Below are 25,329 nucleotides of genomic sequence, written 5' to 3' on the forward strand. Positions count from 1 at the left end.
CACTGAAACAGTTTTCCTGAGCTAATAGGAGCTCATCAACTCCAGCTGGACAGGGAAGGAACCTGCATAGGACCAAACTAGTCCCTCTGAATATGGGTAACAGTTTTATGACTGGGGAAGACTGTGGGGTCACTAGCAGTGGCACCAGGATTTTATCTACTGCTTTTACTGGTTTTTTAGTAACCCATTCTCTTTGGATGGATACCTCACTCAGCAGACATATAGTAGGGAGTGCCTTGGACCTTTCCCAAGCAATGTGCCTTACACTCCCTGAGAAGTAGATGCGGGCTGAAGTGGGGTGGAGGGTGGAGGGACTGGGAGGAGGGGAAGGAGTGGGAACTGGGACTGGTATGTAAAATGGAAAAAGATAGTTTATTTTCTTTTTAAAAAAATAAAAATAAATATTTTTAAAAATTAAAAAATCAAATCTGCTACTTAAAAAATCTATCTATGTAGTAGGAAATATATTACAGGCAGAGGAGAGAGAGAGAGAAAGAGATGTGTGTGTGGGGGGGGGGGGGACTGGTTCCTACCTCTTTTACCAGGAACTGCAAAGAATATAAGAAGTAAAGCTTTAACATGTCTGTGACTCGGGGACGTTTGAAGGATAACAACGAGTGCCTCAGCACTGACAGTGCCTGCAAAGAAAAGCAATTTGATTTAGTAACATTAAATGAAATGTCTTTGCAAGAGATAACACAGACTAAATTACATGTAACAAACAGAAAGACACATACACGCATATCACATATCTTATACATATATAATGTGAATTAGAAGATCTACACTCCTAAATTAAAGTGAATCATTGTGGGTTCCCCCCTTTACTACTTTATTCTTTTCCAAAGACAATCTCCTCTGACTACAGCACACATGCAAAGGGGGTACCCTTAAAAGTGTTCCTTTTGGTGCTCTTGGTCACCCACTGTATAGGATACAAAAAGTACAACAAAAACAGCAATAATATACAAACTTCAATTAGATTTAATACAACACAATTTCCTTCATCATATAGCACATCACCTAACATAGCATGTATGTCCTTTAGCACACTAAAGAGCACTGTGGCAGATTTAATGACAATGGCCTCATAGGATCATGTGTTTGAATGCTTGTTCTCTGCTTTGCAGAACAGTTTAAGAAGGATTACCAAGTGTAGGCTTCGGGGCTTCAAAGGCTCATGCCATTCCCAATTAGCTCTCTGTCCCTGCATTGTGGTACTGTCTCAAGCTGGGAAGCCTCACCCACTACTCCAGTGCCCTGCCTCCCCTCCTGCTGCCCTGTTCCTGCCATGATGGTCATGGACTCAAAAGTCTCCTGCAGACCATTCCTTCTATAAGTTCCCTTGAGCATAGTCTTATCACATTAGCAGAAAAGTGAATAAGATAAGCACAGAAAACCAAACCAGAAAAAAAAATTGTCTCCAAACAGTCTGAGCAGAAAAGACATTATAAGCTTCAGAGCATGTAGCATATGAGTTATTTGATAAGGGGTTTAAATATACTATTCTGTATGTATGGCATCACTGCAAAATTATTAGAAGGAATTTGGTGGAAACCAAAGGAATGAAAATGTTTTTTCATCTCCAGTTTCAAACATTCTTGTATGTATACTCTTCAACTTTTGTCTAAAATATCTATGAACTCACAATAAAAGCAAGCTTTCTTAGCACCACTCAAATGTCAACCTGTCTACCCTTAGATTGGAGAATTTACAGAATGCAAGAAAAATCTCTGCTGTCCTTTAAAAATGACAACAAAGAACAAGAACGAATTATTTTGTTTTTCATTATGTGTATACATGGGGGGGCAGTATATGCAAGTACTCATGGAATTCAGAAGAGGCCATCAAACCTCTTGGAGTTATAGGGTGGTAAGAAACATCCAGTATGAGTGCTGGGAACTGAACTCGGGTCCTCTGCAACAACCTTATGTGTTCTTAACATCTGAGCCATATTTCTAACTACTACTGTATTTAAGTCCTATATGCTTAATGGTAGGACAGGAGGAAGAATAAAAGAGTTGAACTCCTCCTTTCCTTTACAGTGGGTTATGAAGGGAACCCCTTTTCCTTGTGTACAGGAATCAGAGGAGGCAGCATTTGGAAAACAGCAAAGTGGTGAGGGGATGTGGGGGGAAAGGAACTAATAGTGGTTTACTCTGTCTTGGAGGTACAGAGCTTATAACTAAAGGCATACTAGCATGATAGATTAGTATTGTCACTGCTATGAACTGAGAAGAGCAACTTAAAGGAGGAGCAATTTATTTTGGGCACATGATTTTAAAAGTAGCTTTGATCCATACTGTGCCTGGCTCCGATGTACTGAAGCTGCTCACTTCACAGCAAGTCTGCACAAACAGACTTCCACTCTCCTTCTATCAAGGACCTCAGCATGAACAAGGCCACATTCATTTGAGGACTTTGCTCTCCTGCATGCTAATTTTTCTCTAGGGAAGGCTCCACAGATCTTTCCAGAAATAAAGTATATATTAGTAGAATATTGTACCTAGTAGAATAGGTCCTGCTGTGGTCTGAATATGGTCCCTAGAACATGCTGAAATATAATCTCCATGCTGGCGATCTTATTGAGGGCTGGGACTTAGGGACATGATTAGAAGCAGTGGAAGTCTTAAGAGTAGAAGGTTCCCATGATGGAATCCTCTGTGATTGTACAAGAGGAAGGAACAGGAAAGGTCAGACAGGCCGGGAATTTCCTGATTACCAAACGATGTCCTGTCATTGGAACACTTCAAGAAAGACTTTCACTAAATGTCACCCTGCAGCATTGAACCTCTGTAATCATGAGCCAAAACAAACCTCTCTTCTTGATAGTTCACGCCACCTGTGTCATTCTGTAACGGCCAACAGAAAACGAACACCAGTCCTTCTAACAGTGTGTTGTCACAAAAATAGAAATTAAATAATCTAATTGTGAGTTTCAAATTCATGGTCTCATACTCCTTTTATCAGACCCTAAAACATCAAGACAATGTTCTGGTTATGTTTTGATGTCCACTTGCTTACACCCTTATAAAGTGTGCAATCATACCTTGAAAAAATGTCTGAAAAACAAAAACAAAAATAATAATGTGGCTGGGCAGTGGTGGCACACACCTCTAATCCCAGCACTCAGGAGGCAGAGGCAGGCGCATATCTGTAAGTACACCACCAGCATGGTCTACAAGAGCCAGTCACAGGGCAGGCACCAAAAACTACAGAGAAACCCTGTCTCAAAAATCCAAAATAATAATAATAATAAAAATAACAATGTGATCATTTTGGTAGAACTAAGCATGAGTACTATTTTTCTTTTGCTTTGGGTTTTTTTTCAACTTTCTACATTTTCTAAACATTTATAATTAACTTAACACTTTGTCTTATGAAAAGTAAACTGTTACATTACATTTATAAAAATAAATTCTTTCTATTTCTGAATGCTATAAACAGATGATAGCTGGCACTCTTGGTACAAGACAATACTGTCGTCTATTATGCTAGAAGACAGTGATCATGGGAACACCTTAGGGACCACCCAGTCACCAATTCTGTCTAATAATGAAAACTAACACAACTTATCATTGTTTTCCTTAGTGTTTTCCTCAGCATTCTCCACCACTCTCTAGAGAACATGGAGAAGCATCCTAAGCCTGATAACAGCACAGCAGAGCACAGGCCAGCCAGACCATTGGTAGAGGCCCAAGCTGGGAGACACAGCACCTTTGCCTTGCCGTCCTCTGGGTCATCTGCCTTGGAGGCCAGCAGCATGAGTCTCAGAATGAGTGAGATACTGAGAGGAAACTGGCCTCTCAGCTCAGGCACTTTGGATTTTATGAGTTTTTCTATTTTGGGCAGTGGAATATCAAAGAAGTAAACATCACCCAGCAGGTCTTGCCCTCGTCTTCCAGCCCGACCAGACATCTGGAAACAGAGCAGAATCATGCTGTGAGAACCATCTGAGTGTTTTTCCTAAAAGAATGTAAAGAACTAAGCCTTTTATATTGTTTTGGGGCACATATACTGTGCCTAGGGGTCAGCTAAAATAAATAGCCTTCTATTTGAAATCTAAAAAGTTCATCAAATCTGAATTAGAGCTATTTAAAATAATGTATCTGTCATTCCCATGTATCATTAGTTATACTAATTATTTGCATAATGTTGTATAGAACTAGATCTATTTATAAGATCATATATCTAATGCTATGAATATAGTATGAGTTGTACAATATATAATTGCCACTTTCTGACATGACTAATGAGATAAAATATTCTATGATTATATATATTATGGATATAACATTACATAGTATATGCTATAACTTATATTATGACACTATATGATAATGTATATGCTATAACTTATATTATGATGCTATATGATAATGTATTGTTAATATTAATTATACACGTTCACTATGATTTGAATTTTACTGGATATAGCTACATTTGATGCTGCCAGCAGAAATAGTGACCAAACATTTCTGAGAAGGTAACTCTATAAAGACAAACTCTGTTGTCTGCAGAACATAATAGAAAGAGAAGAATCAAAAGCAAGGAAAACGCTTTAATATCCAAGATCAAGACTTTGTGGTGAAAGGCAACTGTTTGGGGAACTGAGGAAACCCTGGGTGGAGTGAATGAAGTTCTATATGAATGTATATCACTGACAAATATCATTGACATAGGGATGGGTTTGTCAAGGACCCAGTGCCTCAGACCCATGGGAATGTCAAAATCTCCTTTCTTTCCCCACAAGGATTAAAAATCATTCTTCTGATCCACATTTGGATAGTAATATAGTGTATGCAAAAACTGTCCATTGCAGCTTTCCCCTCCCAGATATTTTTGCCTAAAGACTTCTCCCCTACAGAGACTGGCCCTAAGATTAGCCAACCTGGCTCCTTGTTCAACTGTATGCAATAACCCCACTTTTATGTTCAACTTTATATAAGAAACACATTGAGCTTCTGAGTGATATAGTTTCTCCATTGGGAGTCAAATCCACATGCTCCCAGCTTTTCTGTGTTTCTGTGCATCTGTGCATCTGTGCTTTTCTCACTAGCTTGTTAGGTCAGTTAGGTCAGTCTCTGGAGCTGGGCAGAGCATGGCAATACTGCATGCACAGATTGTGGGAAAACAACCAAATAACACCACAGGAGAGTACAGACATTGGTTTAGAAACAGACTGTGTATCTAGAGTCAAGAAAAGTATTAAAAATGGCTCCAGAATAGAAACCCATGCTCAGTTGCTCAGTACATTAGAAAGTAAATGTTTCCCAGGAATCTGTGATGTGGATCCCTTTTTTGAAAATTGCTTTATTTAGCCTGTGTGCATGACATGAAGTGATGATCACCCAGATTCTGCAGACAAAAGAGAAGTTTGAATGCCTTATCAAAGACCATACACATGATTAGCAGTGGTCAAATAATCTCATAGTCCTATGCTTACTCAATACCAGACAGACACCTACAGTGTTCTGCCATGAACTGGAGCATTTACTAAATTAGTAGTTAAAGTAATTTTTTTTACTATTTCATGGCTACATAGTATGAATACATTACATTAAGTTAATGTATATTTATTTACCTGTCTGAAATTTAAAGCATCCAGATAAACTGAGTTTTGAGCAAAAACCACAGATTTACAAGGCATGTTGATTCCTAAAGCGAGTGTTCCTGTAGCTGTCACCACCTACAATGGAATAAAACAGTGATTTCACACACTGACATTTTGGTTGAATACAAGTATTTCCATGAAATTTCTAAAAACTGTATTTAAATCCCAATAAAACTGCAGTGAGTAAACAAAGGGGACGAGACACAAAATGTTTCTTCTTACTTCGCAAACATAGACAACACATTCTCAAATGGAATCTGTTATACCTATTTCTTTACAAGGAATATATACTTTAGTCTTAATTGTGTAGTACAGATGTCACAGAGGAACATAGAGGTCATATCTAAAATAATTATATTCTCTCATCATCTATCTCTCTGCTCTTTATTCCCTCAATGTACCTCAATATCACTGTTTTTTTTATATACTCTTAAAATACAAAAGTCTAAGAATTATTCACTGTTGTATCTCAAGAGCCAAGTAACACATCTGGCATGGAATAAGTATTACGGTAGACATAATAAGTAAAACATTAGGACAGGAATTTCTCTGTGAGAGGGCAGTAAATTTTTTTACAAGCCTACTTTCTAGTTACTATTTGATTTACTAAAGTTCATTGAGAAATGACATAAGAACAAAGTACATTTTCTCTTCCTGTCATGAATTTGCATGATCACTAATCAGAAACAGAAAAGAATGTAAAGTTTATTTACATAATCTAACTTCTAGTTCATTTTTTTCTGATGTAGCTAGTATATATTGACTTCTCCTGTCGTGTTGTGGAATTGTCTTTCGTACACCGGGAAGATGTGTCCTTGCCAAAGGACCATCTTATTGGTTTAATAAAAAGCTGAATGGCCAATAACTATTTAGAAAGGAATTCTAGGGACAGAGAAGATACTGCGAAAAAGAAAGGAGAAGTTTCCAACCAGATAAGAGAAAACAGGAGGTGCAAGATAGAAGCAAGGTAACACCATGCGGCGGAATGTAGATTAATATAAATGGGTTAATTTAAGTTATAAGAGCTCATTGGGACAACCCTAGTCTGTAGCTGAGCTTTCATAATTACTAATATATATCTGTATCATTTTTTTTGTAAGCTGGCAGCCTGAAGAAAAGTCCCTCTTTACTGACTTTTTAGAACAATGCTGCTTGTACTTCTGATTTGTGATGATGTTTTAGGATGGGAAGTAATGTTTTCTAATTGTTTTGTAAATGAGGCTTATACCTCTGTCAAAATGAAAAATGCTACTTACTAAATTATATTAAATTATGTTTTATTCAAATCTTTTTAACAAGCACAAACATTGAGAATGTAGGAGCTTTACATTTAGAAAACGAAAAGAACAAATACCTTCCTAAAATGTCTTCTCTGATGAAGTCATTACTATAGCTATTCTATATCAGCTGAGTTATTCTCACTTTATTAGTGACTAAGACATTGCTGTTAGATACTATTTTAACCATATCTCTTTCCCTTTTTTCTTTCTCTTCATTCTATCTACTCTTTCCTTTTACCTATATCTTACAAAATGTAAGGTTGATAATTTTAGTAGTCAGAGTTAGATTTTAAATATTGCTCAAGATTCATATTTGTTTGGCAACAATCTAAGCATCCTCTGTATGCTTGCCTGGATTATTGCAATGAGCCCATCCAGGATGTACTAAAGAAAACACAGTAAGAATGTGCCATGAAAGTCATTTATGACAATCTTCTTCTTGGCCCCCATCAGTAATAGTAGAAATGACATTTAGTACAACATATTTACAAGCTTTGTTGAGATAAATTGAAGCAGATGTCTGTGCTACGATTTCAGCTGCCACATTAGAAAAAGATCTTCACCAAACTAAAATATAAATACTTTCTAAATTCTTGTAGAGAATGTTTGTAGCAAAGCCACATCAACAAACCCTACATATGAAAACATAAGAGGGCCGGGTGGTGGTGGCGCACGCCTTTAATCCCAATACTCGGGAGGCAGAGGCAGGCGGATCTCTGTGAGTTCGAGGCCAGCCTGGTCTAGAAGAGCTAGTTCCAGGACAGGAACCAAAAAGCTATGGACAAACCCTGTCTCGAAAATAAAAAAAATAAAAATAAAAAAAACTTAAGATAAACACATAAGAGTAAGCTATGCACCATGGTCAGCATAGAGATGCTTTGTTTTTGTGGGCAAATGTATGCAGTAAGTGGTCCAGTCAAACCTCCTTCCCCAGTTAAATGACATAGAGCATATACGAAGGTACCACAGCCATTAAACAAAGTCCACAGCCCAAATAACATAGGTATATGAGGGGGGAAACAGTAAGGGGTGGCTATGTTTCTTCATTTCATGAACATTCTGCTTCATCTATTTACATTTTCAAATTTTACAAAGAAAAATTGACTCACCCTAATGAATCCTTTCCTAAAAAGAATTTCCACTAACTGCTTTTCTTTGGCACTCATAGAGCTGTGATGAAAGCCAATGCCCCTTCTTGCCAATTGCTTCAGTGTGTCACCTTTCCTTTGGTTGTCCACCCGATGAAACACCATCTGCAATGACTGCAAAATGAGAGATTTAAAGTAGTATTTATCTAATGCTCATTCAAATATGTCCAATGAAAATGATAAACATATTACATAATACTTTGGCTAAATGATACCATCATTTGGCCTTTGCTCTACATCTATGCATCATCAATCATCATCATCAACAACAACAACCACAATAACAAAAGAATGATTTATGGCACCAAATAATCACTACAAGAAAAATTTTCACAGTTCTCCCCAGAAAATAAAGCAAAACCTTTATACTATAAGGTCAAGAAATGCCTTTATCCACATTGCATCCATTTTGATGTGTGATATATACCACTACATGTTAGAATGCAAGTGCCCTCGCCTTCCTATATTCAGAAATGCCTTATTTGTGTAGTTAAGATACAAATGTAAAGTTAGTATACATGATCTAGTGATTGCAAACGATGGGTGCATTCAAGGGTCCTAGAGAATACAGAGTGATTACCTAAGGGTCTCCAAGTAGGAAGGAGGAAATCCAGTTGTGCCCACTGTCATAATATATAAAAATATATAAACACTTGGAGAGAAGAGAAAAGTTTAAGTCTACAAACATAAAAGGATATTTCCTAGCTATTTTTATTGTACAGCTATCTATAAGATAGAATGTCAAGGACCAATTAAAATAATGATGTACATACTAGACAGATGAGGAAGCTGACAAAAGAAGATTCATGACACAATGAAAATACACAGATGTATATGTGAATGTGTGTGGGGTGTGTGATGATATTGCTTTTATTGAAACTTGTTGCATTGTTACATATGTTGACTATAAACAGTAATAGACGGAAGAACAAAAAGTTTAAAGATGATGGGCTGAACCAATTTTAGATATTCCAATGACTTTGGTGAATTCTTTTAGCTGTAATAAAGATCCTAATTTTAAGAATGCTGTCAAAATTTAAATATATTATTCTATATGGATCCAAATTCTAACTATAATATATACAGACTTCTATAGAAGACACCAGGCAAAAACAGATACTTGGGTAATTTGTCAACAAGAAAAAAAATCAGTCTACAAATTCTAATCCTATCCTAAGGGTAGATTGGAAGGCCCTAGAATGTTGTGTGCAGCAAAAGTTTCTGTCTGTTACATGTCTAGTTCCTAGAGACTTCAGTTATGGTAGCAATTGCCTGCAGTATGGCCAACACTGTCTACATAGAAGAAGCCTACACTCTGGGAGCACTGGTCCCTTCTGAGTGCTGACCTTATCATCTATTGCTTTCTGATCAGCATACGTGCAGTCCTGAGGAATCTCCAGATTCTTCTCCAGACGCTTCAGGAGATAATCGTGTTCAGCTTCATGCATGATGCTTTGATCCAATCTTCTCAAAGGCTTTTCATTATTTTTATCTCTTTACAAGAATAATATTACAAGAAATTAGTATTTGTATCCAATCTTTACAGGAATCCCAGAATCACTGCTTCATACATTTATATTATCATAAGTCAGTTCTCTCCCTCTAATGTGTCTGCTCATCAACCCCTGGGGTCTAGGATTCCTCAAGATAAAGCTATTATGAATGTGGCTTTTTTTCCGTATTGTTCTCCATTGTTTCCCATTCCACAGATGACCTTGCTTCATCTTGCTAATATAATGCTCATTTTCTCTCCTTCAAATGTTCTCATACTCGGGTTAGAGGTATGTGTTCTCCTCTTTCTGCTTTGCCAAATAAAGATATCCCCCCTTCCTCCTTTTGGTGGACACTGCAAGCAGGGACCATGTTCAAGCTGTATTCTAACAGAAGCTATGTCCTCTTAACTTTGCTTTCCTCCTGCTCTTTCTCATGAGTCCCTCATGTGTACACTCCCCTTCGCTAAGGCATGTACAAACTTGGGCAGTCCTTCTCAGCATGCGCTACATAAACCTGGCTGTGACCCGTAGGTAATCATTTTGTATTCTCCAGGACCCCTGAATGCACCAGGCTTTTACAATCACTAGGTTATGTATGCTTTCCTCACATTTGTATCTTAATTATGTAAATAAGATATTTCTGAACATAGGAAGATGAGTCCACTTGCATTCTACCATGTAGTATATATCACACTTCCAGAATACATCACCTCCAATTAGCTTGAACTTTAATGAGAAAGTAAATGTCATTATGTTTAGACCTGTGTTTTCAAAACATGTGCTAATACACTTACAGAGGAACACAGATTGTTGTGCAACTCAATTTTTTAAACTATTAAATAAGGCATTGTTAATAAATAAAAACTGTTAAAGAAAACAGAAAAAAGTGTTTTTCAAAGTCAATAAACATGACCCAAGTAAGCTCATGATGTGTGTGTTTCTTTAGGGTTCTCACATTATAGAAATGGATGTAAATAGAGAAGGTTTGGAGCTTGCCCTGTGATGCATAGGGCATAATGCAAGGTCCCCATCCTCCTTACAATAAAGTGCTGAAGATATTAAAACAACTTTCATTTGACAGTTTGAGTTGCTGGTCACTAACCCACCTTGACCACGTGACTCCTGAACTTTGAATCATATGTATCCTAAGGAGGATCATTTACCAAGAAATCTTAAACTTCCTCCCTACATCCTCCGTGGAGTTCACTACTGCCATACATACTTTCCAGAAAAAAGCAAACCATGCAGAGACATCATTGTACATGACAGGAGAAAACAATAGTTTCCTCTCGAATTTATAATGTTTGAATCAACAATGCTCTAAAAGCTTGTTTCAACTTCAAAGTGAGTCATAGATCTTCGCTTAAAAAAAGCTCTAGACCTCCCTAAGAACTAGCTTTCACAGTCTTTGAAGGGACCATGCAAGTTGCCAAGGGAACAAAACAATGGAAATTCTTTCCCAGCTGTAAGGCTGCAAACTACAACAGTAGCATTAATATATTCTCAGTGGTGCAACAGAGGTACTTGTATCTCCAGAGAAACTACTAATGACTAACTGGAGTTAAAGTGTCCCTCCATAGTGGGATATTCATGCCTGGTACAATAAACCAAAATAACTACATATTGCTGAAGAAATAATGGACCATGAAGGAAAACTTACTGCTACCACATCCATAAACCAGTATAACCATCAATAGCATTCTAAATACTTATTCTTATATACAGAGAAGCTGAGTCCACAAAATCTTATCCATGTGGTCACCCAAACAAGACATGAACAATGACAATACTACTTGATAGCAAACATGGATTTGGTAAATCTCACAAGGACCCAACTCTAGATGAAGAGCTATAGACAATTAAGTGCCTGGCCAAAGAGGAAGAATTAGTCTTTCTCGAGTTATTAGCCTCCTCATAGCTTCTTCAAGTGATCATCACTAAACATGTAATCATATAAGCACACTAAATGGAATCCACAGGATATATTTGGGTGTGTATATTATGTGTGTGTGAGCATACTTATTACAAAAGAAAAAATATGATTTTGAGAGACAAGGGATGAGAGAGAAGCTGGAGAGGGAAGAATATGGAGAGGAATGAGGTATATACAATACACATGTATAAAATTCTCAATAATAATAATATAAATGTTTTTTATAAATAGTTTTAAAGTAAAAATCTCTGGAACATTTTTCATCTGCCAGTTAAGGGAGATGCAAAGAAGAAAATGTATGCCTCCTGTTGTAAAGAAGCTTACGATTTAGGGAAACTAGTAAAGGTTTTTATCCCTTATACAAAGAGCTTGAGAACTGAATTTTAGTTTTTAGAACTTGACATGTTGGTCAATAAAGAGCAGCATAACTTGAAATGGTACCCAAGTCTAAACAAAAAAATTTATTTAGATTTTATCTATATTATCTCCTATATATAGCTTAAGGGCAATTTATAGATATTTTAAATAAATTTAAACATAAAACAAACTTTTATCATGTAACAATTTCCCCATACACTGTTTGGGATTTTATATTTTTCAGATAAGGAATGGTCATTGTATATGCTTTTAAAATACAGAATAATCTATCTTCTGTTAAACAAAATAGTACATAAAATAGTATAGATTCAAGTTCAAGAATGAGTACAAGATTCAAAGCACAGATAACAAATTTATGAGAACACGTGATGCAAACATTAACAGTAAATATACTGAAGAGACAGGTATTTGTGTCCATGGAAAGAAAGAGATATAAGAATAAATGAAGTGAACAAAACCATAATATCCTAAAAGGGAAGTGGCAGGAGACACATGTAAAATAGTAAAAACATAAGCAAAAATTGTTGAATATTCAACACAAAAGTTAGACTCCATCAGATAGACAACAGGGAAAAAAATACCAAGCATGGGGTAATTTAATCAATTTAAAGTTTATTAAGCACAAGTAATCATGTTGGAGAGTAGTGAATCTAGAGAATCTTAAGCCCATAAAGACCTCTGTGATCATAAGGGGAAATAAAACTCACTCTATAACACACATAGTGGTAATGTGCCATGAATCAAGACAGAGTTACATGGACAACGTGGGATGACCATATCAAGTTCTATAATACACACAGACTGGTAGAATCTAGACCCACTTTGAACAAACATAAACTGATCTATGCAAGTAAGGAACATGTGATGCAAGTCACCTATCTTCTTCAAACAATTATCCCTCTGAAATTTAAAAACAAAAACAATCCAAGCAGGAATTAGAACTTCATTATAGAACAGCTTCAATGTATATTCCTACTAGGACATTTGTGTTCAACAAACCCTAATGTGGCAATTTGCTCAGTGAAACACTTACCCTATCTTTTGTTTTTTCTCCAAAGATTTTTTAACTTTTCGAAGTCTGTTAGCCATGACATGAGCTTCCTTATCAGCTTTGGGAGGCCTTTTCTTTTCCTCTTTCACCTCTAGGAAACCACAAGCATTTTCAGCACATCTTTCTACAGAATTTAATTTAAATCTGGAAGCAAACAAATATGTATTTAAAGATATATTATTGTAAGAATCAGTTTCTCCATCTTTTCTGGTTGTGTGTTACATTTCTCATGGCTATGAACAGTGGCTGAGAAGAAGTAGTTATGGAAGGGTTTAAATGAGTTCACAACTTGAAAGGACACAGTTACTTATACTGGGATAAGAGTAAGCATGGCAAAAAAAGTAAGAGGTAGCTAGTCACATCGTATCTATAGGCAAGAAGCAGAACACAAACAGAAAGCAGGATTAGCTCCAAGACTTCAAGGCTTAACCCCAGTGACCCTGTTTGGTGGTTTGACTTGAGAATGGTCCCAATAGGCTCATGTATTGAATACAAAGTCTGTAGTTGGGAAGGATTAGAAGGTCTAGCCTTGTTGCAGGAGGTGTTCAACTGGGATCAGGCTTTGAAGTATCAAAAATCCATGCTATTCCCAATTAGCTATCTCTCTCTGAACCTGCCTTTTAATGATATAATCTCCAAAAATCATTTGAACCAACAATTATATCAAACATTATCTCAGCTCTGTCATTTCTGTACCACAGATGAGAAAATAGAAATACAGATTAAGGGGTCTACCCATGAGTATACACAGCATGTATGTAACAGAATGTGTCTTCTTATACATGTTTTTGATAGTGTGATTGTTGTATTATTTTTTTTTACTTGTCATATTTTGGTACCAGATTTTATCTGGGTACCTTTAGAACCTTGTTGTTTCCCAAAGTCCTTCCCTCCAAATGTTATTGAATGCCTTCCTGAAGTCAATGTAACCAACTTATAAGTCTTTTCCAAATTCTTCATGTTCCCATATTTCTCCGAAGAGTCTGAGAAGTGCCTCAGCCCGCAAGCCCATTGTAGCCACTGCCAACTCCTCTACCGTGATGTCATCCAGTCCATTCCTGGACCTTTCTGTATTTTGCTCTCTTAATAGTTTCTTCTACTTCACTTCTGTCAATATTAAATATTTCCTCATTGACTCTGGTATTCGAGTGGCTGTCAAAATTTTTCTCATTGTGATCTATTGACAGCTTTAGGGTCATTGTATAGGGTGTCAAAGTGTAGTCTCCATCTTTGTTTTATTTCCCCTGGTTCTGTTAAAGATGACCTTGTCCATCTTTAATCACTCGAATCTGAGGAGCATATCTGCAAGCTATCTGTCTGTCAAGATGTGTTTATTATGGAGTCTAGCCACTTCGACCTCTTTGCATATACCTTCTATATGTCTATATACATTTATATGTATGTATACAGCTCTCTATCCTTTTCGCTCTTCTTTTGACTTCCATGCACAGATCATCTCTCTCTGCAGTAAGTCATTCTACTGGTGTTGCCCTTTTTGCATGATCCATCATCTCCTTTGAAGCCTCCTGTATAGCTCTTTTGATGTTCTCCCATTTGCTTTCTACATTTCTAAAGGGTTGTTTAATGATTTTCTTCATCTTTTGTTGAGCAGTTCTCTTATACTCTTTCCATAGAGCTGGGTTCATCAGTTGTATACACTTAATCTTCCTGTTCGTCTTGCCGGGCAAGCCTCTCCTAAGTTTCACTTGAATGTTGACCATAACAAGTTGGTTATCTGACCCAAAGTCAGCACTAGGAAATGACCGGCTATTTTGGATGCTGGATAAAAGTTTCTTGCTGTCCAGAATGTAGTCAAATTAGCTGTGTGTGCATTTGTTAGGGGATTCCCACATTGGGCATCTTGATGGTTTGGACTGATTGAATTTTGTGTTGAATACATACAAATTATTTGCACAGCAGAGCTCAAGCAGTCATTCCCCTCTATCATTTCTATGTCCAATCCATATGTTCCCATGACACTATAGTTCATCCTTTCTCCAGATCCCACTTTTGCATTGAGGTCATCTATAACAATTAGTATGTCATTCTAATGTGCCCTGTTGACCTCATTCTGTAGATCTGTGTGGAAACTGTTGACTGGAAAATGACTATAAAGACACCTTTTCAACAGTTAAAGTCTATGGAGAACTAAGTGATCGGTTTAAGACAATCATAGGAGTGTTGCAGGCATGCGTATTCTCACCAGTACTCTTCAATACTTCAGTACTCTGGAATTACTAATAGCAAAAGCCCTGGAAGATGAAGAGATAAGTGTGCAGATAGGTGGTGTGCGAATCAATAACTTGCATTTAGCCAATAATACATCACTACTTGCTGAAAGTCCAAATGAGTTGCAGGCCATGCTAAGTAGAGTGTTAAAAGTAAGTGAAAACCTCACAATGAAAATAAACATTGAGAAGCCTGAGATACAGCACATGGAAAGGGAGCGCAAGAATTTCAGCATTGTAATAAAGAATCAGAACCTCAAGCAGTAAAATTTGTCTATCTGGGAGGAATCTCAGTTCAGAGAAAGGAACTATTTCAGATGTCATGAGGCAGATAGGGACAGCAAGGAATGAATTCCAGGTTCTAGGAAAGGTTTAGTCAGCAAGAGACATAACAACAAAACTAGAAGTATATGAGACACTTGTCTTGAGCTGCCTTGCTTAAAACCCCAAAATCTGGACAATAAAATACTCCTCAAAACAGCGACTGGATGTGTTTGTGTTGGCCTGTCTCAGGAAAATTCTAGGTGTAACACAAAGAGATAGCCTGTGAATGATGATATTAAGAAACATCTCCATCTACAAAAAGAAGTAAACTACAAGATGATGGCAACTGAGATACTTCGACCATGTTATGACAATGAATGATAGCAGATAACCAAAGATAGAACTGCTTTGAGGAGTGCAAGGGATAAGTCAAAGAAGACAGCTGCAAAAATGCTGGATAGACAACATAAAGGAAGACTGTGGAACCTTGGGTATGACAATAACACAAGCATCTAAGACTGCTCAGGATAGAAACAACTGGAAAACCACCATAAACACAGCGCCCGTGCATACTTAAGCATTGCTGGGATATAAATGATGATGATGATGATGATGATGATGATGATGATGATGATGATGATGATGATGATGATAAATGCACAGTTCAGAAGATGCCACCCTTATACCAAAAGGAGAATGGCCTTTTTTTGTTAAGGATAAGGAGTTGAGAACAAGAGAAATATGTACAACCCTTTTCTTCTTAGGCATTTTCCCCTCCATTACCTACAATGACACACGAACATTTACTGTGTCACAGTTTTACAACTTTGTGCATTGTTCAGTCCAGGGTGAAGTGTCCATTTATAATGTCATTGGGTCTTCATTTCCTTATGAAGCTCCCTTGCCATGTACTATTTATTCTAAATCACCATGTATGCTTTTCATCTATTGACCAATTTAATTCTTTCAATAAGATAGATGAAAAATTGTATATCCTCATATGCATGTGAATATATAAATGATAAAGTATTGTTTTCTGATTTCAAGACTGCAGTTAAGTCCTCAGACATATACATAGAGAATGGCTCTTGCTGTTAATATCCATGGCAGTACTTGGAAGTAAAACAAAAATGCTATATAAATTATTCAAGGCACAGAAAAGAGTATTCTCTTGTCCTACATACAAAGGCAAAAGGAACAATTTTACTGCAGTCTCCAAAAATAATCAAATAGGACCTTGCATTACAGGCTACCATTGTTTCTGAGTTTCTATCACTAACCAAGATTCATTATTATATGTTTCTGTACATGTTCATAAGTATTAAACTTTATAATACAATGGTTTTATTTATTTGATGATTCTGTAGCTTGAGAATAATTTGAAATTGTCTACTGTAAGTATTCTCTTATTGTTACATAACTGAATTATTATTGGTGACATTTTATTAGATTAGATCCATTAAACTAGCATGTTCAATTTCAAGTTATTACATTCTATAACATGAAATTTGACAAGATATCACTGGCTCTAGGTCATTTTTATCATTATAATTAGATTAAATTACCAAAATATTTTATCAATGTATATTGCAGCATATTATAATTATGGCTATGTTCAATGGGTTCTGTGAAGAACCAAGATCTAGACTGAAAATTATTAGTAAGACCTATAACAAACAAAAAACAATATTTTTTAGTAAAAACAAAAAATAAGGTATCACATTTAATGAAGAAAAATTAATAGGACTTGATGTGGGAGGTCCTTTTGTCTATGTGCTGCTTTCATTGGTTAATGAATAAAGAAACTGCCATGACATGCAGGGAAGAACTTAAGTAGCCAGGGAACAAGGAACTGAATTCTGGAAGAAAGAAAGCAGAGTCAGAGAGCCATCATGGATTCGCCAGACAGATGCTGGGAATTTTACCCATTAAGCCACTGCCACGTGGCAATACACAGCTTAATAGAAATGGGTTAAATTAAAATGTAAGAATTAACCAATAAGAAATGAGATCTAATGGGACAAGCAGTAATTTAATCAATATAGTTTCTGTGTGGTTATTTTGGGGCTAAACTAGCCAGGTGCCCGGGATGAACAAGCAGGCATTTCCCCCAACAAGAACACTAAAAATATTTTTAAGAACTTAGCTAAAACTGGGCATAATGGTAAATGAATGTCTACACTTCCAGCAGTGGGGAGGCTGAGGCAGGAAAGCAGGCCTTGACACATACCAAGATCCTGTTTCGAACAACCAAACAGAGCCAGAACAACAAAAAGCAGAAAAAGAAAATTTTATGATTTTAAATAAGTCATACGATTTTGACAAATAAATGAGCACCCCATGTAGTAATAAATACTAGACCAAAGCAGTGACATGTATATCATTTCCTCCACCTTAAAGGAAGGAGCCCAAGGTTAAATGACTTACAGAAAGAAGAGCGCAGGCAACTTCTCCATTTCCCTGAGCTTCTCAACAAGATGCGGAAACAAGTCCAGCATCCGTCCTGAGTAGTCATGGAAATCGGGACTCAGTTTCTTCAGCACCATTCTGGCCTGTGACAGTGAACAGAAAGTGTTTGTATTAAAATGTGCATAGCAAAGAGAGGAATGGCCACTCGGACTAAACTCTTTTCATTGTTGTTTAATCTTTGTTCTTGTTGTTCTTCAAACTAATCCTAGGACACTATACCACAAGACTGTGGCTAGGCACAGCAAGGACACACACAAACCACAGACTTAATAACAAACTTCTGATGTACTGTACACCACACCTGCAACTGTTTGCGACAACACAAATCTGGCAAGAGGAAAAGAATTGAATGACCAGATAAGCATAGGGAAATGTAACCTAACTATAGCATGTTTCCAACTGAAATAAAGAACAAATCAAACTATGGAGGTGGGGGGAGGATCACATGAAAAAAAATTATGTATGCTATTCTTATAAAAATTGGAAATCTCTATTTTTGGTGATAAAATAAAACTATAAGCTTATAAAATAAATGTGTAAGCATATAGTTACAGGGTAAGATTCTAGTACTTGAATAGTTCTTAAAATTTAAAATAAAAATCGTGAAGAATAAAATTCCAAGGAAGACTACAAACTAGTGTCTCTGGACATGACAGGGACATGGAAAACATGAGCTTACAACAGTATGGATATCTAGCAAAGAGCTCATAAGATCAGTCCAAAAGTAATTTCAGCATAACTGAGGAGTGGCTCAGTCTCGCTGTAGCTGAGGAGCTACTGCTAAAGATGGTTGCTGTGGGAGGGGACACTCAGTGTTCTTCACGCATGCTGATAGGCTGCCCACATTCCAGTGGACGAACCCCCACACACACTCACACACTGGAAGCATTGAGTTTAAGAAGGAACAAGCGAAGTTGAAAGGGAAATGATAGGAGGAATATGGGAGGACTTGGAGGGAGAGCTGGGGAGTGGATTTGAAAACATTATACACATGTACATGAAATTCTCAAACAATGATTTTTAGAGAGAATATAACTCCAAAACTAAAAATGGAAGAAAAGTAAAAATGTGTTTCAGCTACTTGAGTTCCATCTCTATGCTGCTAAAACCACCAATAATAATCCCAAACATGAGCCCTGTATTGTCTTGCGTCTGCCATCAAATTCATGAAGAACCCATAGTCTCTTGCCAAGTTTTAGGGTACTCTAGAGAAGAGAAAAAAAAAAATGTCCTATCTCTTTTTTTTTTCTCAGAACCACTACATATCAAGTCAAACTTAAATGTCTAAATAAGCATTGAAAACTACAAGGGAGAGATATGGTATTTTTGGGTGAATGACACAACTCAGGAAAACAAAACAGGGCTTTGCCCAAAATGCGTGAAATTACCTGCTCCTCATTTCCATTTTTAATCCAGTTTGTGAATTCTTCCTTTAAGCTCTTCTCATATTTCCTAGCATCCGACTTTTTAATGACTATTTTGTTCTTTAAATGAGTGAAGTTCTCTGGACACAGGTTCTGGAAAAGAAAGACCATGGAATTCTATAAAAATAATGCCAGAAAACTTAAAGGCATTTCTCAATTATATTTTTCATTGACAGTTTTATGATCTCTTAGGCTACAAGCAACTGGGATTCTCTTACCTACCCATTCCTTCTGGTATATAGAACTGTGTATGAACTCTTCAAAGGCAAAAAGACAAAGCAAAAAGGCTTCCAGGGAAAGCAACCAGCACTCAGAACACAGAGAACAATGTGAGAAGAAAAGGATCTGAGGACTAGAAACCCACAGTGGGAAAGGAGACCCAGATACCACACTGTCTGGGAAGGAGAAAGAAGGGACATTTTCAGGAATTGACATAAAACATCATTTCTAGCCCATTTAATTGAGAAGATATAAGGCAATCTGCTAATCTTTTGTTAAATCACCAAATGTAAGTGGTGGAAATGGTGACCCTGTGTTTCTGAACAGCAATGAGGGCTCTATCATAACAGCATGGATTGCATGAAGATTCTTTACCTGGGCCCGGGGCCAACTCTTCCAGACCTGAAGCATAGCGTCATATAGCTGGATGCTTTCCCGAGGTGAAAAGGCAAGGTCAGAAGGGAATCCATACTTTTCAATCTATGATTAAAATAAAATTAAACTTATTAATATTTTATTTTACCTACAGGGTGTGAATATTTATAGGGTATGCTTTGATCAATAAAATTGGGGAAAATTATAACGATTGCATTGATGATTGTCTTTTAAAAGTATTTTTTTAAAATTATGTGTATGTGGAGGAGGTTCTGTCCCCTCCCCCCAGGCCAAAAGCAGGTAGCAGATCCCCTGGAGCTAGAGTTATAGGCTGTTGTGAACCACCCAATGAATGTGCTGGGAGAAAAAATCTCAGGTCTTCTGCAAGGTCCTCTTAGCTGCGGAGACCCCCAACCCCAAAGCTAGCCTTGTGTTTTCTTTTTAATTATCACGTGAGAGTAATTACTTTTGCAGTGAAACTAAAATGAAACAAAAATTAATCCAAGAATTCTCATAAGTTTTCAAATACAAATCTTCTGTTGGGTCACAGGCTTAGGGATGCTTAAGTTTCTTGCCCTTTTACACAGGATTTAGTTTTCATTTCTAAAATAAAATATTAGTTTTGTCCTTGCCACTAATTGGTTGTGAGAAATAAACTAGGTAATAGATATGAATCTTAGCCATATATCTCACACAGATTGGTTTATCATCTATTGATATGGTGTATCAAATAGTTTCATGCTTCAAATGTATTAAGGAATTTAACAATTCTATGGTCCAAGCTGTGACTCAATCTAGTTGATTGATTCAAACTGGCAAACTGGCAAAAAGGAAAAAAAGCTAAACCAATCTAAGCAGAGAACAAAGAAGCAATAGTAAATCATGATATAGTGGTATTCTCTTTTTGTTTATTTGTAAATACAAAAGTTCCTATACTACCTGTCTTCTTCACGTTCAGTCTACACTGAGCAAGAGACAGCAGTTATTTCAAGTGTTTCCCAGGGCTCTCAGCTCTCCAGACAGCAGCAGCTGTGCCTGGATGGCATGGTAACTGATGACAAAGGTCAAACAAGACTTCAGTTTGTCAAAAACAAAACATACATGGCCGAGGGCAATCCATCACTTATGAGCTCTTGCTTCTGTGGGGTTAAGGACAGCTCATTTGTACTCTCTTATTCTTACTTTGGGAAATCATTTTACTGATATAGCCATCAAATAAACAGACAGGTAGATGATTCTTCTCTTTATGTTGCTATAATTTATTACATTTTGGGATATTCTAAGCCATTCATTCTTTCATTTAATCTAAGTATAATAGAAAATATCTATAACTATTTACACAGTTAGAATTTACACTCACTTCTATTTTTGTTCTGTAGGAAATGACCTATATAAGTACATGCTATGCAAGTGATTGTTAAAATTCATTTAACAATGCTAACCCTAGCATTTAATCTATATCTTCACTACCAAATATTAAGACTCATACAACAGCATAACCTTTGCAGAAGTCACATAGGATCAGACCACACTGTAACTACTCTATTGCTTTTCAATTACTCCATTAATAGCTACCAAGAAGAGAGGGAGGTACTTGGAGCAAACTCTGAACCAGTATACTTGAGGCTGTTTAAAGATCATGCCTTAATCACTATACACAAAATTCGTAAGTTTTAGCTATTTTTAAAGACACTGGATAATGTTGAGAATGTCTGACAATCTACAGTTTTCATCAAGGGTGTGAGGACACAAGGAAGGAAAGAAGGTAAAAGGAAGACAAGAAGACAGGGAGGCAACAAATGAATTTATTTGTTATTGATGACTGAATTAACATCTATATTCTTAGTATGAGTTAAGGCACAGGATTTCTTCCCTATTTCAGTTGAATTTGGAGCTTAAGTTAGGATATTAACACTTATAAGAGAATCTTTCTTCACAAATATTTTACTAGAAAAGCTCCATATTCAAATTGCATTTCACTGCAATACACAGCCAAATACTGTCATTTGGTGCTCATAAATATGTGAGCATATGACATACATGAGCATGTATACACGATATACATGGTGCATCAGTACGTATGAGAGAAAAAACTTTCATATCAACACAGAAATAATCAATCTGAGATTACAACTGATTTACACCACTTACTTAGTTCTATAGTAGTGTCATAGTTGTCTATGTCTCCCTTCCATTATTTGTAAAATGAAACTGTAGTGGAACCGCCATCATACAATTGTGGTGCTTAAAAGATGTAAAATGTATGAATATTTTAAAAACATAATTTTAACCAGCTGCCCTTTAAAACGGCTAGTATTCACACAATAATGTGTTAGTAACTGGAGAAACATGAGATTCATCCTGCAGTCATTATTTCAGAACACTAAAAGACAAGGATTCCATTGGTTCTCCTGTCTGTTTGTATGCCAATACTAGGCTATTTTTATTACAGCTCTGTAGTAAAGTTTGAAGTCAGGGACTGAGATGCCTCCAAAAGTTCTTTTATTATACAGGATTGTTTCGGCTACCCTGGGTGTGTTGCTTTTCCATACAAACTTAAGTACCATTCTTTTGAGGTCTGTGAAGAATTTTGCTGGGATTTTGATGGCCATTGCATTGAATCTGTAGATTGCTTTTGGTAAGATTGTCATTTTTACTCTGTTAATTCTACCTACCCAAGAGCATGGGAGATCTTTCTATTTCTGGTATCTAAGCCTTTTAATGAAAAGAATTAAAATTACGGAGCCACAATATAGTATCAGAATGTAGAATATGCTTCATTTTTTAGATCTTGGGAGGAAAGAGAAAGAAACATCTATCATTTTAAGCACCAATGCAAGTTTAAATAAACCTTTCAAGGGAGTAGAAGAAGAAAGGAATACAGGTATATGCAGGAAATGTTTAAGAAATTATTCCCCACATTCAATAGCCTTGTGGGCATTATTTCAAGGTGTCCTCATTGCTGAGTTATTACCAAAGAGCCATAACTTTATTGTCATGGCAATAGGAAGCATGTGTTCCTATTTAAGATCATACACATTAGTCATGTTTTCATGTATGAGGCTTTTCCACATAAGGCTGTAGCAGCACTGAGAGGAAAGGGTAAGCACTGGCCTCGACACTCCATTAGTGGTGCAGAAGTGACTTACTAAAGAGAGACAGGCAAACATGGGTGCTTAACAAAGGGAGATACAAGGGAAATGAGCAGAAATAATGTCCCCAGACTAACAAAATCATCAAGTAATGTGGGAATCCCTGTGTACTGTGATTACCATTAATGAATAAAGAACCTGCCTTGGCCTACTGACAAGGCAGAACTTAGGTCACCAGAGAAGATGGAACTGAATGCTGAGGGAAAAAGGCAGAGTCAAAGAGAAGCCACGGAGCTGCCTGAGTCAGACGCTGGTCGGAACTTTTGCTGATAAGCCACAGACATGTGGGGATACACAGATTAATTAAAATGGGTTAAGATGTAACAGTTAGTCAGTACGAAGCTAGAGCTAATGGGCCAAGCAGTGATTTAATTAATACAGCTTCTGTGTGATTATTTCAGTTCTGGACACCCAGAATGAACAAGCAGTCCCCTGCAACAAATTGGCACCAACGTGATGGAGTAAAACCACTTAAAAACCTGAGAGAGCTTAATTCTAGACACAAAACTACAGAGTTTAACATGGCTTCTTGGTGTTTGCTGGCAGTGTGCCACAGCTCCTTTAAGAGAGATTTTCTTGACTCAGCCATAGCAAAAGAAAAAAACAGCCGCACATTTTTAAAATGATGGCTTCCTGGGCCATGCCACTAGAGCAAACTCCAGCTATGGAGCATTTCAATGGCATTTGTGGGCCCAGGTGTTTGTGTGCCCACTGGGGACAGAGGGAAAGTGGCTGAGACCATGCCTGTGGCTCCATGTTCCCTGCCTGGGCAGGCGGCAGAATCAGGCCTACTAGGTTTGCACAGGTAGGAGAGCATGGCAGATTTCAGCCATACAGAGAGTTGTTTCCTGGTGTGCAGTGCTCTGCATGGCAGGTTTGGCTGTTACTCAGATAAAAAGGGTTTATGTGCTGCATGCTCATTGTCAGGGTTGGACTGCTGGGCACGGCTCCAACCTGGTAGCCCCAGAGCTAGCAGAAATAGTATGTCCACCATTTTAAAATTGGAGAAAGGTAGAACCAGCATCCAGAGCAGCTGCAACCAAGCTGCTTAGCATTTAAAAACTCTTCAAGGCAGTAGAGAATTACATATAATGCAATAAGGACAAATTCAGACATAAATGAACTCTAAATGGGTCACAGTGATGGATAAATGTATATAGGGCTGGAAGAGAGGAAAAAAAGAGTATAGAGAGTTGAAAAAGAAGTAAAAAAAAGTCTTTAAAGAGACAGAGTACAGATAGTCATAGATTAAAAGGAGTAAAGAAAAATAAGTCACATAAAAATGGACTATATACAGAGACTGGATTATGTATACTATTGCATTTTCTTTGAATTTTTAACAGTGAAAAAGCTAAGTATAGAGAAACATTTTATTGTATGTGCTGCTAAGCTAAACCAGCATGTATATTATAAAGGTATCTTGACTTTAAATTATGAATCTAAGGATAGTTACTTTGGAAAAAAAGTTCTTCTCTTATTTTCACAGATGAGAACCTTTAAATTGCTTCCAGACCTATATAATTTCATAGACCAAGAACTCCTGAAAGGTTGCCTTGAACACCCCTCAAAAAAGTATTTTGCCCAATAAACAACAGGAAGAAGTTTGGAGAGAAATTACTATGCCCATATTCCCAAATATTGTTTATAAATATTTACATTTAAAGGGGGATATGATATAGATATGAATAATTTCCATTGATATAGATCTTGGTTTATTAATACAAATTTAAGGTTGGTTTTGTGACACACACACACACACACACACACACACATATATATATATATATATCTGCTCTTGCTTAAGGTATTGTGATTGTGTTGTTCATTTAAAAATGTAATATATAATTAAGAAATATAGGTTAATAGATAGTCATCTATAGTAGTCAAGCTTGTAGTCACATTAGTTAGATTTTCTAGATGTATAGAGATATATTTCAGTTAGATATGTATTCTTCAAATCTTTCAGAGACCTTCAGAATATGGCATTTAAAATGTTTAAAAACTTAAGACTTTTCATGACAGTGATACACATCTGCTCCTGGCAGCATCAGTTACTTCATTCAGGAGGAAGATGGGCAATGAAAAGGCTTCTTATGGAGTTGGTTAGCCATTTGGACAAGAAACTACTCTTTCCTGGACTGATGAACTGGAAATGTAGGGCCCACAGAGAGATGACTGCTGAACTTGTCTAAAAATGAGATGATCCTTCGGGGTTGCTGCCTCATAAAAGACTCTACTAGACACTCTGCAAGATACAAAAGAAAATGACTGGCAAATTGCCAATATAGGCAGAACTGTCTT

The 25,329-nt window shown here is 36.8% G+C and overlaps 1 protein-coding gene across 1 annotated transcript in view; it reads right to left on the reverse strand.

The window, feature by feature from the left end:
• LOC121462568 (probable ATP-dependent RNA helicase DDX60) overlaps positions 1-25,329 on the reverse strand; it is a 129,528-nt gene that overhangs the window by 19,861 nt on the left and 84,338 nt on the right. Inside the window, exons 23-31 of the mRNA XM_041674204.1 lie at positions 19,877-19,981; positions 19,247-19,375; positions 17,817-17,941; positions 12,880-13,041; positions 9,389-9,536; positions 8,004-8,156; positions 5,585-5,689; positions 3,718-3,918; positions 534-638 (exon numbers count right to left, since the gene is read on the reverse strand). Of these exons, the coding sequence (XP_041530138.1) occupies positions 534-638; positions 3,718-3,918; positions 5,585-5,689; positions 8,004-8,156; positions 9,389-9,536; positions 12,880-13,041; positions 17,817-17,941; positions 19,247-19,375; positions 19,877-19,981 (1,233 nt within the window). The remainder of the gene's footprint in view (positions 1-533; positions 639-3,717; positions 3,919-5,584; positions 5,690-8,003; positions 8,157-9,388; positions 9,537-12,879; positions 13,042-17,816; positions 17,942-19,246; positions 19,376-19,876; positions 19,982-25,329) is intronic.

The sequence above is a fragment of the Microtus oregoni genome, unplaced genomic scaffold, assembly GCF_018167655.1.
Source record: "Microtus oregoni isolate MIOR12 unplaced genomic scaffold, Mior012 000025F_ref0000491, whole genome shotgun sequence".
Taxonomy (NCBI): Eukaryota; Metazoa; Chordata; class Mammalia; order Rodentia; family Cricetidae; genus Microtus; species Microtus oregoni.